Source organism: Cibotium barometz, chromosome 6 (genome assembly GCF_041138505.1).
Source record: "Cibotium barometz isolate CiBa-2024 chromosome 6, ASM4113850v1, whole genome shotgun sequence".
NCBI lineage: Eukaryota > Viridiplantae > Streptophyta > Polypodiopsida > Cyatheales > Cibotiaceae > Cibotium > Cibotium barometz.
This window is the reverse complement of record NC_141051.1, coordinates 59,072,496-59,091,423: the sequence shown is the minus strand read 5'-3', so window position 1 is coordinate 59,091,423 and position 18,928 is coordinate 59,072,496. Positions and strand designations below refer to the sequence as shown.

General features: G+C 45.0%; 1 protein-coding gene across 2 annotated transcripts in view; it reads right to left on the bottom strand.

Annotated features, from left to right (window-relative positions):
* The window catches only part of LOC147637912 (uncharacterized), a 28,371-nt gene extending 10,081 nt beyond the window's left edge, over positions 1–18,290 (bottom strand). Inside the window, exons 1-4 of one of the 2 annotated variants that reach the window (XM_086799755.1) lie at positions 17,512–18,290; positions 16,250–16,378; positions 16,039–16,150; positions 15,681–15,742 (exon numbers count right to left, since the gene is read on the bottom strand). In XM_086799755.1, the coding sequence (XP_086655881.1) occupies positions 15,681–15,742; positions 16,039–16,150; positions 16,250–16,378; positions 17,512–17,544 (336 nt within the window). In that variant the 5' untranslated portion in view covers positions 17,545–18,290. The remainder of the gene's footprint in view (positions 1–15,680; positions 15,743–16,038; positions 16,151–16,249; positions 16,379–17,511) is intronic. The other variant, XM_086799756.1, reaches the window with a different exon arrangement.
* Between the last annotated feature and the right edge of the window lie 638 nt (positions 18,291–18,928).

Here is an 18,928-nt window from a genome sequence, read left to right as displayed (position 1 = left end):
CCCTGTGTAGAGGATCTGGAATCTGGGATACGGAAGGAGAGGCAACACTGGAGAACGGGTATGCTCTTCCAGAGCCAAGATCTGCGCCTTCTGCTCGTCCAACTTGGTTGTCTGGTCTGCAATTGCTCGCATCATCTGCTGGAACAAATCTGTGACACTCAAGCCTGGTGCCCTATCTGGGCTGCTTGATGCACTCTGGTCCCATGGTTCTGGGTCTCTCTTGTCGTCGAAGCTCGCCGTAGCAAGAAAACGCACTTCCTTTCCGGAGCGTAATATGACCATCTACTATCTGTGTGGGAGAAGTCCGAAGGCTTCCGGAGGCTGAAAACCAACCGTCCTTCGAGGGACAGGAGTCACTCCGAAAGGGGTAGTCCACCAGCGTCTGAAAACCAACCACACGAACGAGAAAAAAATTATGGTTTCTTTGCTGAATCTTTGCACTTGAAGTAGGCTCTAATACCACTGTAACACGCGGAAGCTTCGAAGAATCGGTAACTTCAATGCTCAAAATCAGCACACTTTTCACGATAGAATTAACGCACAAAACTGAATGAAGATGTGTAGAAAATAGAGAGAGAGAGAGAGAGAGAGAGAGAGAGAGAGAGAGAGAGGACAGAGCATTGGGTCCCAAATACCCTCTGTAGGGTCCCCACCACAGATGGTGTATTTGCTTTATTAAAATGATGTGAATCTGAAAAGAAAATACAGAAATCTTGACCTTTCTTGGCTGAGAAATCTCTGCCCTTGACCTGCAGTCCTTCACCCCTTTGCTTGTCTAGACCTTGTTTGCCTTGGCTCTTGGTGAAATATGAGAGAAAACAAATGGATTGTGGCTCATCTATTAATACTACTCCAAGATAAGCAGTCGGCCAGTTCTAATTCTATCCCACGACTGAATATAAGCATTTAATGCTAGAAAATTTCAATAAAAGCTGCGCTTTTCTTCCCTTGTTGGTTGGGCTTTACGCGCATGATTCCTTAGGGGTTGGGTCATAGTCTTTAGGCTGTTTGGGTACTGGGCAGCCTGTATGGTCTGCCCCATACTTGCCCTTATGGCCATAACCAGGTTGTACAGCCTATATGCTTCCCCTAACTAAGATTTGGGGTAGCCCTATGGGCTGGCCCCTTGTTCTAAAAGCAAACCCTAACTAACTACACAATAATCTGGCATCCGGTACCATACCAAATACACAGAATCACTGACATCATTCCAAAGGGAGACTCACAGTGCGGACTGGCACCGTTTCATATGCAGGACAGTATACACCTGACCTTGGACTCCTGTGCTGCACGACAATGCACACCTAACCTCGGACGACTGAGATGGATCCCTGACTGACTCGTCCCGGACTGGGCTCACATGGGACCAGCTTTCCATCCCAGGTCCTGCACCTTCTGTACAAATATGTCTACGTGGCATCCAAGTGCAGGATGCACGTGACAATCTATCTCGACCACAAATGGTCTACTAGGATCAAGGCCAATGCATATGCTCCCTACACCTTAAGCTCGAGAGCTCATCAAGCTTCACATTCCAAGAAATCAAGCTGTTGGACTTACGTCCTCTTCCCCGAAGGAGGTCCGTGAAAGGTATGGTTAAGTATGAATAATCCCTCACCGACTTCTTGAGAAAGACAGTGAAACGCCCAAAGTTGTCTTATAGTGTGAGAAACTAGCTAATCTAAAACCTTCCATATGCGCTCAAGATCTATACTCATCCCATCTCAAGAAATCCGATGTCCTAGATATACGAGTTCTTGTTTGAAAAACTCACACTTCGTATACTTGGCATACAACTTCTTTCATCTCAAAATCCTCATGAGGATCTGGAGAGGTTCAACATGCTCCTCCAAAGTATGACTATATATCAAGATATCATCTAGAAACACCACCACGAATAACCTTTAAAGAGATCATTCATCATCGGCTGAAAATTTGCACGAGCATTCGTGAGCCCAAAAGGCAATATGAGAAACTTCGTATGCCGAGTGCAGAATCTCGTCTTAAAGACGCCTTCTTCAGATATCCATATGAGGTGATAACCACTATGAAAGTCAATCTTCATAAAATAGGTAGCTTCCTACAACCTAGTTCATCCACTCTGAAAAGGGGATAACTATTCTTGATCGGAACTTTATTCAACTTTTTCTAGTTGCCACACATTCTTTAACTTCCGTCCTTCTTGTGCTTCAAAAGTACTAGTGCCTCCCAAGGAGATTTTACTCCTAATATGTCCCATCCGAACATATTCTGACAACTGTCAGACAATCTCATCTTCTCATCTTCTTCCGGTTGGCTCATCTTGGAAGGCACAATGCTCATAGGTTGGGACCCTAGAACTAGATCAATCTTATGATCATCTAACCGATTGGTGGAAGACCTAAGGTAACTCAGTTGGGAAAACATCGGCAAACTCTACCCTGATGTTCTCTAAAGCCTATCTCTCCCATACATCAAGACTAACTGAATTAAACTCACAATTAGCATCGGATGACATGGTATCTAGAACATTGAAATGCTTCATAATTAGAATCCTTTGCTATATTACGAAATTCGACTAAACTGTCAAACAATCTCATCTTCGCATCTTCTTCCATTTGGCTCATCTTATAAGGCACAATGCTCATAGGTTGGGACCCTAGAACTAGATCAATCTTATGATCAACTGACTGACTGGGTGGAAGACCTAAGGTAACTCAGCTAAGAAAACATCGGCAAACTACCCTGATGTTCTCTAAAGCTTGTGTCTCCCATACATCAAGACTAACTGAATTAAACTCACAATTAGCATCAGATGACATGGTATCTAGCACATTAAAACGCTTCATAATTAGAATCCTTTACTATATTACGAAGTTCAACTGAGCTTACAAGAGTAGCGGATGGAACATCAAAATCACCCTAAAGACAAATCTAGGCGCCCTCCATGACAAAAGATAACTTAGACCCTTCCACTCTATCTGGGCATCATGGTTATGAAACCACTCTTTTCCGATAATAACATCTACTCTATCCAGATTCATAATCATGAAATCTAATGGCTCCGAGTAGCTCTGTATAGTTATAGGCATTTGAGACACCGCCGATCCCAAAACTGTGTACCTAATGGCATGTCGCAGATCCCTGTATATAAACGAACACTACAAGTAGCCCTCTCTAGATTATGGTGTGTCTGTTTAAATAACAATGTTACTCATATATGTCTCTGCAAAGCCTCCATGATCTGACCAGAAAGTATCATTTCCAGGTGACCATGTGCAGTGCATCCATGGTCTAATAGACCCTGCCTTAAGACGCACCTCTCCTGTAGTAGTGCCACCATAGCAGCCACATGGCATACATGCATTAATTAGCAGCCAGGCAAGTGCACAGGCAAGCAATCAGATCTTGACAACAGCCTATGCCTCGTGGGAGTCTGCGCAGGCAGTCAGGTCTTGACAACATGGTTGTGGGTTGTCCTTTGGAGCAAGCCGACAGCAAATATGAAGGCCAACCAACATTATTGATGCATACATATACATGCCTTGGAAAATCGTCAAAATCAATACGCTAGTCTCTCTACAGTGTGTGGGCTGGCCAAGGAGATTTACAGCAGATTATGGGCTGTAAACTGCTGTCTTCATTCGCAGCCATCTCTTGTACTTGAAGTAAGTTTGTAACACTTCATTCTTGTACATAATACAGAACAGTAGGTCTAAGACTCAGCCCGAGGAGATTTTCTACAGATCATGGGCTGTAAACTGCTGTCTTCATTCTCAGCCATCTCTTGTACTTGAAGTACGGTTGTAACACTTCATTCTTGTACATAATACAGAGCAGTAGTTTTAAGACTCGTGTGTGTGCTGTGCATGTTTAATTCCGCTATTTTCTATATCTGAAATCCCTAGCACATATGCAAAAAGTAATGTGAGGTCTGAGCGTCCACCATATTGAGCTCTTTCAACATGCATAAACTTTAGGATAGATGTCACCCAATCATCTGAATCATAGTAAAGCAGTAGCTTCCCCTGCACTTGCATGTACATAACCCATCATGACGAAATTGCCATCAAAGACAAATAGCCCAACCTGGCTGAGCCCCTGCGCCAACTAGTTTATGTTTGGCATGCTTTTGGAGTTAGACAGCAGTGGGGAGAGGTTAAAAACGGGAACGCCAGCACGGCCGGGCCAATTACCGGCATCTCGCCAAGGTCTTACCTAGGGGCCCACTTGCCAAGGGTCTAATCTACAAAAGGTAGAGGTGCTTAGAGATATCACGCTCCTGCTGAGACATGTGAAGGATGGATTCCATGTTCACCAAGGAAACCACCCTAACTTCCTACACAAGGGTGCACAAGGGTGAAAGCCCCTTTGTGGCCTCATATATGACAAGAAGTATACCGCATGGACCTAGAGTTAAGGCTACAAGTGATGCTCATCATGGAAACCAATAACACAGTACCCACCCACAATGGTCTATCGGGATGGGATATAATGGCCACCTTGAGAGTTGCAAGAGAGCGCTGGCAGACCCAATAGTGAGAAAATGGCCGCAAACCCCCTAAATCTTTCTTTGTACTATCACTGACTTTGTCAAGATCTGAGAACAACAACCAACAACCATGGAACTGCACAGGTTCCAACATCATATGACTGCAAACCCCCCTCAATCTTGCTTTGAGCTATCACTGACTTTGTGAAGAACAGCCAAGAACTGCATAGGTCAAACATCCCATTATATGTAAGAGTGCACGCTGAGAAAAGGACTAAATGGGACGTGAAGAGAGAAATTGTAGATCAGGCAATGCAGTAAGCAGTGTCCCATGACACTATGAAGGAAATGCGTTTCTGGACAGCATCAGTTCACACGCTCCCTTTTCCCTTTTCGCTTTCTCCCTTCCACCCACCATCCCTCACTTCTTTCTTATTCAGCCCGTCATCCTTTTAGTGCTTTTTTTTGGCTCTCCTCCTCACCAAAACTCAGCCTCTGGCCCCCATTTTTCCCTCATTGTGCCAAGCTGCTCCACGGAGCTTCCCAACTGCACACATTGTTGGCTATCTGACTGATGCCCATAAGGGCGGCCACCCATTAACCAAGCATTGGCTTCACCAGCACCTTGGAAACTTCCTGGAGCAACCCCCTCCCTCCTGTGTCACCAATTGGCCGACCATTTGGTCCATTCCTAGTTTTTGCGTCTCGTTCACTTGAGGCCAGGCCGGTGTCTCGTGTGAAGAGGCCAGTATTTTGCTGACATGGACGGGAGCCAGACTGGTGCCACCCGTGTGTTAGCAGGATAGTGTCGTATGGACGGGAGCCAGATCAGTGCCACCCGTGTATGACCTGGACTGTGCTCGATCCATGGGACTGTCACGCCATGGAAGAGCCAGTATTCGTGCCGTGTTTTGCCTATGGGACTGTCACACCATAGGGAAACTCGTGCCTGGAACTGTGTCTTACCTATGGGACTGTCACTCCATAGGAAGACCAGGTTTTTATGTTTTATGTCGTGCCAGTTCTGTGCCGACAGATATTTTGTACATGTTCCATGAACGGGAGATATGTCCATGTTACTATTTGCACATGCACACATGATTTGCATGCTTGAAACTGTTTACGCATGACATGTATTTGTGTGTTTACCTGCCTGACGTGTTACTTACTGAGCGGGGACGCCTGCCAGTGAGTCGTGAAGTCTGCTCTGTATTCTGACGAGTTTCAGTGCATGTGAACAGGTGGTAAGTATATGGTACATGTTGTTTAATGTTATTTAATTCTAACCCCTTTGTTTTATAAGGTTAGGGGTTCACACTCATTTAAAAGTGGGCACCCTCTTTGGGCACCCACTTAGGGGCCAAGGTGGGGAGCCTCACTTTTAAGTGAGTGTGGGGGTGGGCATGGTCACCAACCCCCACTAGTCCCCTTTCATGCAAGCGTGGAAATCTTGAGTTGTACCTTCACATTAAATTTTATTAAAAAGGTTTACCCCTTCAAGCGTAAAAATCCCATCGCTTCTTCCTGGCGTTGCTTCATCACCCCTCGTAAGCTTCCTGACGGCTGGAGTTTTGCTACGCTTGCTGCTGGGGGTGCTTATGCTGCTGTTGCCTGCGCCAAACTCTCTACAGGCGGTCAGCACAGATTGCAGGTGTGCTACACACAGGCTGCGCATGCTTCTTTGAGGCGGCTGCTTCCTCTACGCCATCTCCTACAGGCTGCTGCTCATACAGGCGACTACACCTGACTGCTGGCGGCTCCTATACTCTCCCAGCCGACTGCACACACTTCAGCCAGGTGCCCTTCCTCACAGGCGGCTGCCCCACTTCAGGTCGCATCTCTGTTCCCTCCTAGGTGGCTGCGCATCTGTACTACAGGCAGCAACTGTACTGCAGCCAAGCGCCTGTGTACAGCATACAGCAAACGTGGGCCATCTTCTCTCCACTGCAGCCAGGCCTCTCCTCCAAGTGGGTTCTCCTTCTTTCACAACAGGTGGCTGTTATTTCTTGCGGTGGTACTTGCCTTGGTGGTTCACCACGAGGCGACTGAGTCTTCATCAAACGGACTTCGCATCACCTGGAAGACTTCATCATACTACAAGTATTGGTTTCATATCAACCATCTACAAGTAAGTGATTTTCAGATTTGAGTAAAGTATTATATGTTTAAATCTGGTAAAAGATTCGTCCCGCTCGGCCTACACCCGTTTGGTGCCGGGTTGTCCAAGCTATATGGGCGAACCTCGGTCCAAAGGTGCTGAGATCGGGAGAGCCAGGCGTTAGTACGAGAGCGCCTGTCTGTGCGTGGTCTCGGAACACCAGTGTAGCGCTCTCTGCGGAGTCCAGTGAAAGCACAGGACCGTAGCGATTGGACCACACTAGTGGTCGATCTGCTTCGAGCTTCTACATCGAAATTCGAGCTATTTGTTTGGTACTGTTTTCATATGTACATGGACATTTTCTGGTTCTTGGAACCCATGGAGCATTGTATTCATTAAATACTCCCAATAAATATATCATATATTGAGGGGGGGGTCGGCCCGTTCCGGCCCCAGTGCTGGTGTCCATCTTTCCATTTCTGTTCATTTAAATTCAAGTTGTTTTAGAGTTGTCCATTTCAAATTTGTGGCTTTAAAGTTGTGCTTTTAAGCGTGTGGGTGTCCAATGGAGTCTTTCCCACTTGACGGGATCGGTTTCATTGGTATCAGAGCACGGTTGTTTCCCTCTTCCTAGTGGGGAAACGAACCTGTGTACTGGACATCCCGCTTTTAGCAAACTTTGAACACAATGGACAGCCAAGGCAACCCTTTGGAAGTACCAAATTCGAGGGGTCCCTCTAGTGCCTCTCGTGGGTCTGATGCCCTGCGTGGTAGGCACAAGCCCCTTGAAAGGGTTCTTGATAGTGAATCCAAGGGTCAACTGTCTCCAGGAAAGACAGTTATGCTTGAACAAGACCCTGATGCTATGAAAGCTGAAATGGAACATATGAGAAAACTTTTGCAGGCTCAAGAGCAAGAATTGAAGTTTTTGCATGAAGATCCTCATCTACAAAGTGCTATTGAAGCCAGGAAGGCTGATGCTATGGTTGATGTAACCTTTGAATCAATGGCTCGTGAAGTGGGCAAGAAACCAAGGGAGTTGGCACTTGCCTATCTCCTTCGCAAAGGTGATATCAAAGAGGGGGATGACGGGGAGCTGATTTTCAGAAATCCACCTCGTTTGAAGCATGGAGATCCCGCATCCCAGAGGCTGAAATCTTATATGCAAAAGGAAGAGGTGACTGTCACCTCTCGACATGCATCCTCTCCCCAAGGCACTAAGCCTGACAGATTTATGTATGCCAGTGCTCATGGAGGGCACGAAAGTCACATGCATGCCAGATATGTATCTCATGGTGACAGGTCTGCTTCCAGAAAAATTTTGCCTTCTGAGTTGTCTCATGGAGAGACAATGCCATATGCAGGTAAGTCACATGCATCTGAGCTTCGAGTTCGTGGAGCACATGCCACCGTGCCCCATGAAGCTTCTTTGACGGCCCATGGAGCCCATGCAGACAGGGCTACCCCGTTGGATAAGGGGAAAAGAAAAAGAGAGGACCATGAGCCTCATGCCAGGAAGCTCAAGGAGTTCAAAGCAGGTGATAAATCTGTCAAATTTGATGTCTTTCATGGTGAACATGATGCCTCTAAGGTGTTAGCGTTTGTGGCACAGTTCGACATTGCTTTTAGCGATGAGGACTTTACAGAAAAGTCGAAGGTGCGCCATGCTAGCATGTTTCTGAAAGGCACTGCTGCCCATTGGTGGATCACCGAAAAGATCACCAAGGATCCCATCTCTACTTGGAAGGAATTCAAAGATAGATTTTATGCTCAGTTCTTGCCACCCAATGCAGAGCAAACTCTCACTCAAAAGTGGGACAGGCTGGAACAAAAAGACAATGAGAGTGTGCAACAGTATGTTAACAAATTTTGGAAAGTGTTGCTGGAAGTGACTCCCTTCATGCTAATCACAGAGGATGAAAGAAAGAGGAAGTTTCGTTCTGGATTGCAACCTGCATATAGATCGGGTATTGAATTGCACCCAAAACATACGTTGCAACAACTCACAGCTTCTGCCCTTGCCACAGAGCAATTGGTGCTCAAGATCAAGCAGGATCAAGGAGGTTCCAAGGCGAAGGACAAGGCTGCCCCAAATCAGCAAAAGGGCGGACAGCCATTTAAAAAGAACTTCCGGGAGCCTTACAAGGGTGGTAAAGCTGAAAATAACCCATCTAAAGAACAGGGCCCAAGGAAGAACAAATTTGGCTTAACCCCGGAACAAAGAGAGCAATATGCTAAGGATGGAAAATGCTTTTCTTGTGGTAGCAAAGACCACATGTTTCGGCAATGCCCAGATCGCAAACCAAAGCACGAGGACAAGCACACCAAAGCAAATGTTCATGCAGTTCCTGATGTGCAAGGTAATACAGGTCATGATGCAAAAGAGCGTATGGTTTGCAAGGCTTGGGGACAAGTTAAGGATCAGCCCGCACTCTTCATGTTTGATGACTGTGCAACTGACAATTTCATCTCTATGCAAATGGCAGCAGCATTGGGAATTGAGGTTGAAAACATGGGACCTCAGATTGAAGCCGAAGCTGCATTTATTGGTAAAGAGGTGCAGGTTACCCCTTTGATTGGGAAGTTGCGCATCCATATACAGGGCTATCTTGATAATGAGCATTTCCTAGTTGCTCCTCTAAATGGATGTGATGTATTGTTGGGCAAGCCGTGGCACCATAGGCTTGAGCCCCGCAAAGACTATAAGTCTAATATGATTTCTTTTATGTATAAAGGCCGCATGCATTTTATTGATGCTGGCAAAGAAGGGGATTCCATCCCAGTTGTATCACACATCCAAATTAATAAAGCAATGAAAAAGAGTCTTTCAGCGTACTTGGTTTTTGTGCGTGATAGTCTTGTGCCAAATCATCAAAATATGGATGCTATGTCTAATGATAGGCTGAATTTTCTTAATGCATTCAAAGACTGTTTTGCTGACTCATTGCCAGGTGCATTACCTCCCCAAAGGCCCAAAGATCATCGTATAGATCTTGTGCCAGGTAGTTCTCCACCTAACAAACCCGCATACCGAGTGAGTGCTGCACAACAAGAAGAAATTATGAAGCAGGTTAACGAGCTTTTAGAGAAAGGTTTGGTTCAGCCCAGTTCCTCACCTTACTGCTCTCCTGTGCTTCTTGTTCAAAAGAAGGACAGATCATTCCGTATGTGTGTAGACTATAGAGCTTTGAACAAGCTTACCATCAAGAACAGATTTCCTATTCCACGTATTGATGATATCTTGGATAAGCTTGATGGTTCGGCTTGCTTTAGCAGACTTGATTTGAAGAGTGGTTATCACCAGATACGCGTGGTGCCACAAGATGTCCATAAGACTGCATTCAGGACAGCCTTCGGATTATATGAATTCTTGGTAATGCCTTTTGGTCTCACCAATGCTCCTGCTACTTTTAATCGTATGATGGATAGGATATTCCGACCCCATCGCAAGTTTACAGGAGTCTTCTTTGATGATATCTTGGTTCTCTCCAAGAATGAGCAGGAACACAGAACTCATTTGGTCACAGTGTTCGAAGAGTTGCGGAAGCATAAACTTTTCGTCAATGCCAAGAAAAGTGAGTTTTTCCTTTCAGAGATTCATTATCTGGGACATATTGTATCCAAGGATGGAGTTACAATGGATCCTGCAAAGATAGAGACTATTCGGAATTGGCCCGAATTGCAAAACGTACATCAAGTACGTAGTTTTCTCGGATTATGTTCGTACTACAGGCGTTTCATAAGGCATTTCGCCATGATTGCCACTCCTCTACATGATCTCACGAAGAAGAAAACTGCTTTCAAATGGACTTCAAAGGAACAGGATGCTTTCTTGCAGCTCAAGCATGCGATCATATGTGGTCCAGTATTGATTGTTCCTGACTTGCACAAGTCATTCGTGGTTGAATGTGATGCTTGTGGTGATTGCATAGGAGCTGTCCTAAATCAAGAAGGGCATGCAGTTGCATACGAGAGCCGTCGTTTGCATGATGCCGAGCTTCATATGGATATCTATGAGAAAGAGCTCTTGGCTGTAATTCACGCCTTAAAGATTTGGAAACACTACCTTCTTGGGACTGAATTTGTAGTCAAGACAGATCATCAAAGCTTGAGATACTTTCTATCTCAAACCAAGCTTTCAGAGAAGCAAATGAGAATGGCAAATTTTCTTTCCATGTTTCATTTTCAGATTGTGCATACTCCAGGAAAGAAAAATGTGGTGGCCGATGCACTATCTAGGAGGCCTTATATTGCTGCAGTCTCAGTGGCCTCTCATGGAGATCTATCTGCTATGAGAGATTTGTATCATTTGCATGCTGATTTTTGCCATATATGGACTGATTTGATGGCTGGTCATTCACATGCCTCTTATGTTATCAATGAGGGTTATCTCATGAAGGATAATTGCCTATGTGTGGTGAAGGATTTGCGTCCAAAGGTTATGGACGAATGTCACGCTCCACCTTATGCTGGTCATAGAGGTATTATGTCTACTACTCGCATGATTCAGAGGTATTTCTTTTGGCCAAGCATGCGTAAAGACATTGAGGCTTATGTGCGTGCATGTATCACTTGCCAAAAGGTGAAATTTGATAGGCAAAAGCCTCCAGGTTTGCTTCAGCCATTGCCTATTCCCTCGCAACCTTGGGAAAGTATCACGATGGATTTTATTATGGATTTGCCTAGATCCCAGCATGGGAATGATGCTATTTGGACTATTGTGGACAGGTTTAGCAAGCAAGCTCACTTCTTGCCCGTCAAGAAAACCATTAAAGCTGATCATATGGTAAAGCTTTTTCTTGCTAATATTTTCAAGCATCATGGTATGCCTAAATCCATTGTTGGGGATAGAGATCCCAGGACTACAAGCCTATTTTGGAGGGCTTTGTTTGATAATATGGGTACTAAGCTTGAGTTTTCATCAGCTTATCATCCCCAAACGGATAGCCAAAGTGAAGCTGCAAATTCAGCCGTGTTGGATTTGTTGAAGTGTTATGTGGCAGATCAAAAGAGTGCATGGGAGAAGTATCTTCCACTTGTTGAGTTTGCCTACAACAATACAATCCATGCTTCCACAGGAAAGGCTCCGTTTGAGATTATTTATGGCAGAGTGGTCTTGCCACCCATCCTTCGTACAAAGGATGAGATTTTTGCAGCTGATGAATATGTTCGTGACTTGGATGTTGCCTTTGGTCAGGTGCGGACAGCCATTGCGAGATCTCAGGATAAGCATAAAATGGCTGCTGACAAGCATAGAAGGGACATGGAAGTCAAAGAAGGTGATTGGGTATTGCTGAAATTTGAGAAGGCTAGGCTTCGGAAGAGGCCAGGACGAGAAGGATCATATCCTAAGCTTTCTCCTCGCTATTATAGACCCTTCAAGGTGATTCACAAAATCAATGAAGTGTCCTACAGACTTGCTCTACCTAGTCATTGGAAGATTCACAATGCTTTTCATGTGAGTCTATTTCGGAAATATGTGGGGCCAGATCCTGATGAGCCTGTCACAGAAGATCCGCCAGAGATTGAAGAGCTTGAGGAGATCCTCCAGCCAGAACAGATTGTTTTTCACAAGGAGAGAAAGCTACCTGCAGGAAAGTTTTCCAGGAGATACCTTGTGAAGTTTAAAAATTATTTGCCTATTGATGCCAAATGGGTAAATGAGGATTATTTTGCAGATTATCCGCAATTGTTGCAGGCATATCTTGAGGCTTTTCAATTGAGGTCAACTCTTTAGAAGCCCGGGGGGATGTCACCAATTGGCCGACCATTTGGTCCATTCCTAGTTTTTGCGTCTCGTTCACTTGAGGCCAGGCCGGTGTCTCGTGTGAAGAGGCCAGTATTTTGCTGACATGGACGGGAGCCAGACTGGTGCCACCCGTGTGTTAGCAGGATAGTGTCGTATGGACGGGAGCCAGATCAGTGCCACCCGTGTATGACCTGGACTGTGCTCGATCCATGGGACTGTCACGCCATGGAAGAGCCAGTATTCGTGCCGTGTTTTGCCTATGGGACTGTCACACCATAGGGAAACTCGTGCCTGGAACTGTGTCTTACCTATGGGACTGTCACTCCATAGGAAGACCAGGTTTTTATGTTTTATGTCGTGCCAGTTCTGTGCCGACAGATATTTTGTACATGTTCCATGAACGAGAGATATGTCCATGTTACTATTTGCACATGCACACATGATTTGCATGCTTGAAACTGTTTTCGCATGACATGTATTTGTGTGTTTACCTGCCTGACGTGTTACTTACTGAGCGGGGACGCCTGCCAGTGAGTCGTGAAGTCTGCTCTGTATTCTGACGAGTTTCAGTGCATGTGAACAGGTGGTAAGTATATGGTACATGTTGTTTAATGTTATTTAATTCTAACCCCTTTGTTTTATAAGGTTAGGGGTTCACACTCATTTAAAAGTGGGCACCCTCTTTGGGCACCCACTTAGGGGCCAAGGTGGGGAGCCTCACTTTTAAGTGAGTGTGGGGGTGGGCATGGTCACCAACCCCCACTAGTCCCCTTTCATGCAAGCGTGGAAATCTTGAGTTGTATCTTCACATTAAATTTTATTAAAAAGGTTTACCCCTTCAAGCGTAAAAATCCCATCGCTTCTTCCTGGCGTTGCTTCATCACCCCTCGTAAGCTTCCTGACGGCTGGAGTTTTGCTACGCTTGCTGCTGGGGGTGCTTATGCTGCTGCTGCCTGCGCCAAACTCTCTACAGGCGGTCAGCACAGATTGCAGGTGTGCTACACACAGGCTGCACATGCTTCTTTGAGGCGGCTGCTTCCTCTACGCCATCTCCTACAGGCTGCTGCTCATACAGGCGACTACACCTGACTGCTGGCGGCTCCTATACTCTCCCAGCCGACTGCACACACTTCAGCCAGGTGCCCTTCCTCACAGGCGGCTGCCCCACTTCAGGTCACATCTCTGTTCCCTCCTAGGTGGCTGCGCATCTGTACTACAGGCAGCAACTGTACTGCAGCCAAGCGCCTGTGTACAGCATACAGCAAACGTGGGCCATCTTCTCTCCACTGCAGCCAGGCCTCTCCTCCAAGTGGGTTCTCCTTCTTTCACAACAGGTGGCTGTTATTTCTTGCGGTGGTACTTGCCTTGGTGGTTCACCACGAGGCGACTGAGTCTTCATCAAACGGACTTCGCATCACCTGGAAGACTTCATCATACTACAAGTATTGGTTTCATATCAACCATCTACAAGTAAGTGATTTTCAGATTTGAGTAAAGTATTATATGTTTGAATCTGGTAAAAGATTCGTCCCGCTCGGCCTACACCCGTTCGGTGCCGGGTTGTCCAAGCTATATGGGCGAACCTCGGTCCAAAGGTGCTGAGATCGGGAGAGCCAGGCGTTAGTACGAGAGCGCCTGTCTGTGCGTGGTCTCGGAACACCAGTGTAGCGCTCTCCGCGGAGTCCAGTGAAAGCACAGGACCGTAGCGATTGGACCACACTAGTGGTCGATCTGCTTCGAGCTTCTACATCGAAATTCGAGCTATTTGTTTGGTACTGTTTTCATATGTACATGGACATTTTCTGGTTCTTGGAACCCATGGAGCATTGTATTCATTAAATACTCCCAATAAATATATCATATATTGAGGGGGGGGTCGGCCCGTTCCGGCCCCAGTGCTGGTGTCCATCTTTCCATTTCTGTTCATTTAAATTCAAGTTGTTTTAGAGTTGTCCATTTCAAATTTGTGGTTTTAAAGTTGTGCTTTTAAGCGTGTGGGTGTCCAACGGAGTCTTTCCCACTTGACGGGATCGGTTTCACCTGTTTTTTTTCACTTACTTCCATCTTGACCTCAGCCTCTTCTTCATCTTCCTTAGCAATGTCACCAATGGGTTTTGCTCTTCCTAGGCTTTTGATTGCCTCTAGGCCCCCCACCTCAAGGTATCCATGGTGGTCCCCGACCTAGGCCACCCTCAGCTGGATACTTTCAGAGGCAGGCATTCAGCTCCTTTCCACATCAGTAGCTTAGCTTAAGTACATAACCTTGCGAAGGAGAGAACATAGGAAGCAGACCCCAGCACAAGGCCCTCTCTTAAATAAACCTGCAAGCCACATTAGTCCACGAACATGAAGAAGAGAGAAAAGATCTTGACATCATCCGTGCAGAAAATGTGCACTGAACACTCCATCATACAAGCAGATAAGAAAACTATGTTTACAATAATTGAATGAAATCCTACCACTAAGAAGCTCAAACAGAAAATAATTGTATCATCCAGCATCCAAAACAGTTATCGTCATGAGATGAAAGTACCTAACTGCCTCCAACACCTTGGTTAACATCAAACTAAGATAAGACTCCTAGAAGAGAGTGCTCATGGTAATATTTGACTTGTAGTTCATCTCCACCATGATTCAATTGAAGTGCAGGTGTGAGCGCGAAGGGCATGGGGATATTTACAAGAGATGGATATCCCCATTCCCTTGCACTCACACTTGCACTTCAATTGCCAATGCTAGGCAAATTTGCAAGAGAAACAAAGTAGACAAAATCTGAGAAACTAGACAAAGTGCCCAGAACACTTTCCAACTTAAAATCTCCAATCTTTATACTCCATGTTTCATCCTCGCCATGTCTCTATAGAATGGATATGAACTCTTGAAACTTGTGGCATCCCAATACCAAGGTTGACATTCTACAAGCCACTAAAAACTAAGTCTTTTAAAAGTAGATTTAGTCATCTTCACCTGTTTAGCTTGAATGAGATGTTGAAATAAGAAAATCCACTCATATGACCAATATTATCATAAGACCACTTCATAAGATACCTCCCTTGTCTAAGAAGGCAATGGACTTTTCTGTAACAAACAAGTTAACATCTTCCAAAACTGTATATTATATATTAAACTTTCAAGAACAAGCTTAAATAAATAATGGCAGCAAGTAAAATGGATCACAAATCAATGGAGCCATACTTCTTGTATAACTCCCTTACCATCCCCTATGGGGTCCTAAGCACACAATCCTGAGTTCCCTAGCTCAACAGCATAATAAATTCACCTAGACAAAGGCAAGCAGTACATGGGGCTTCTAGGTTGCGTATGAAAGAGCTCATTTGATCATAAAAGTCTGGATTGGGGACCTTAGAGAAGAACTTTTGAGCATGACTTCGAATCTGGACAGCAGTCTTGGTACCAATATGCTCTGCAGGCGAATATATCAATCACATGAGTTTTTCTGTCTACAATAATATTTGAGGTAGACCTCTGAGATAAGAAGTGTACATGAAACCTAAATTACAAGAAGAGACTTGACCATGACTACACTGAGCTCCAATTATTGCTTTTTACAAGTAAACAGGACACAGGTCATCTAAACAACTTAGATAAATATATTTATAGCCATGCACTAGAAAGACATGAAGTTGCCAAAGAACCTCTTTCTGCAGTTCTAATCAACGTTTTAAATTCACAAAAGGAATCAAAGAAGGTGAAAAATACCTTCAATGCGGCGCCAAGCCCGTCCATAGAGTTTCAAAGCCTCTAGGAACTTTTGATGCTCATTTTCCGTCCATCTTTCTCTCTGCTTTGTTATTGTGTAGGGCTTTCTCACCTGTACATTCAGCATTAACAAAAGCAAGATCGGATTACCTCTCAATCAGAATCTACTTTTACAAGGCAAACATTTCCATGCAGAACAACAGTCACTCACTTTTGTATTGACCTCATCACCGGATGATGAAACATCCCCACTCATCAACCTGGCAGGTAGAGGCCCCTTTGCACAATTGGTTCTGACCAATGGCATACCTTTCCAGCACTGTTTAATCTCAACACCATTCTGCACACACGGGAAAAGGTCAATTTTCAAATAAGTGCTTGTCATACATCAAGACTACTAAATATATGTGATTGTAAAGCATAGCACCAAACTTAAGTACCAGCTTGTTCCCCTGTGCATTTATGTGAGTGTATATCCAGCATGATGACAACATGCAACCCATTACCGACTATGAAGTGAACATGCTCGAGAGTAGTAGCAACATATGCAACCTTGCGGGTGATCCCATCTCCAATAGAAAACATATTCACCTTGAACACACTTGATAATCTCTAATTTGATGCTCCTCACGAATGGGCTATTTTAAAATAACAGCAAATCAGGGTCATCTAGTCCAAAACCCTTTCACCATGCTATCATGTCAAACACATCTCTTGTAGTACCTTATAGTCACACTCTAAAAATCCCTTTTTTGGTGTGCTTATAACTGATCCTAAAAGCCCTTTCCTTTTCAATCAGTGGGCTTGTGCACATGGTATGGTCCCTAATTATACATAGCATCAAGAGTCAGAACTATATGCTAATGCACATGGTATGGTTGCAACCGTAGCATGAGGACTGTACACTCTTCTACATTTCTATACATTCCTTGAGGCGCTTGGGGAGATTCATGTACGTTACACATGATTACTAACACCATACCCTGATACTGGAGGTCGCCGACACAAAATATACATAACCACACGACAATATGTTACAATGTTTACTTCTCTCAAGCCCACAACTATTTACATGGATAACTGGAGGTCAAATAACAAAGTATACTCAAAGGACATGCATAGAAAAGCATTGATAGATCATTTGATGATGTTAAAGTGCCTGGGGAACGAAGTTAGTTGAAACCATCAAGATGGGCAAATAAGCCAGGAGACAGAGCATTGTTTAGGCCTATAGGGCCTATCGTGATCCTCTACCATATGTAACAGGTTACACTTTAGAACATTCTATGTCCTAACTAGTCCTGGCTCACAGGAGGCGCAACAGTCTGAACCGTCTAGAACAGAGTATTGACATCCCACAATCTCACCCTAAGCTGTAGCAAAGGCGAGGGGAAGGAATCTTTGGAGGAGGAGGGGAAGGGGAGGGGGGGGGAGATGGTGAGGTGTCTAGGTAGATCTTCTTTAGTTAGTTACCTGAGGATTGATGACTTCTGGAGCAGCACTCATGTTCCACCAGCTCTAAAAGGACGGGGTAGCTGTTCCAAGTTGTGGGAGCCCCTCCTGTGCAAATCTTTGGAGTGCCAGCAGAGCCTCTCAGGCAGCAGTGCAGTAGAGCCATCGTCGCAGAGTATTGTCCATACTTGCTACCGGAAGAGAGATTGGAACAACTAGAGGAAGCCTGACATGAAGCCCCTTTGAACTCTAATTCTGATCAACGGTTGCGACCTCGAACTGGCCGTGTCAAATTCTTCAGCAGTTATGTTGTATACACTTCATCACCTCAGCGATTTGGAGGGAGACAATCTCAGCCTGTTTCACCCTAGGTGAGACAATTACCCGGAATGGCACCTCTGCAAGGGGTTTTCAGATCCTTAATCAGTCCCCAACCCGCACTTAGGGTTGTTCGTCTTGCACCAAGTATTTATCAGCCTGTAATTAGGCTCTCTCAGCCTGTGATTAGGGTTTCTGGGCCTGTGTTAGGGTACCTTGGCCTCGATCTGAAACAATGAACAGAAAAGAGACTGAACTTGGGGCTTGCGAAGGGATCCAGCTAGAAGCTCACACACACACACACACACACACACACACACACAGAGTTCAGAGACAGAGCGAGAGAGAGATGGAAAACCCTACGTTTGATGTTCACACAACAGTAATCGCGCGCGAGCGCACACGGGGAGAGAGGGAGAGGGAGAGAGAGACCGCTGGCAACCCTAAATTGCACAAATACAGAGACGAAGGAAGCGAAGAGAGGGAGAGGTATTTTTCCCGCGAAAATAAAATATAAAAACGCTAAATATTTCTTGTGGCTACGCTTTCTCGGCTTTGCGCCTACGTGTCACGCACAAAGTTTTTTACAAATTTTTAATGATTTTTCTGGACATCTGCCCAGCCAGAAATCTCAAAAAGGGGCGATTCTCCACCTGTACATTGTATTAAATAAAGACTTATTTTAAAAAACAGGGGGAAATTGGAAATTGGAAAAACTTTTAAAGAAAACTTGAGGCCGATATCGACGAGCGACGACAGCCAGGAGCTTATGCCGTTACAATGCTACCGTCGGATGGAAGATCGACGGCTGGCAAGGGATGTTCTTTTTGCACTTTTGCCTCGTCGCGGATAAGGACGGGAGACTATGGCTCCACGCTGGCCTCCCTCGTGCTCTCTTTCCACCTGTCTGCAATTCACATGTGTAGGTCCCACGCGTTTTCAGCAAAGCTCAGCCACAAATCTCGGCTTTGCAAATCGTACCTAGTTAAGTATTAAGTAAAGGTAAGTTACGTACCATTGGATGAAACTATTTCGCTAAGACACATTAGATATACCCGTCAGGGTGACGGGCAAGAGTATTCTTATATGTATATTAACTTTTCCTAGTTCCCCAAATTGA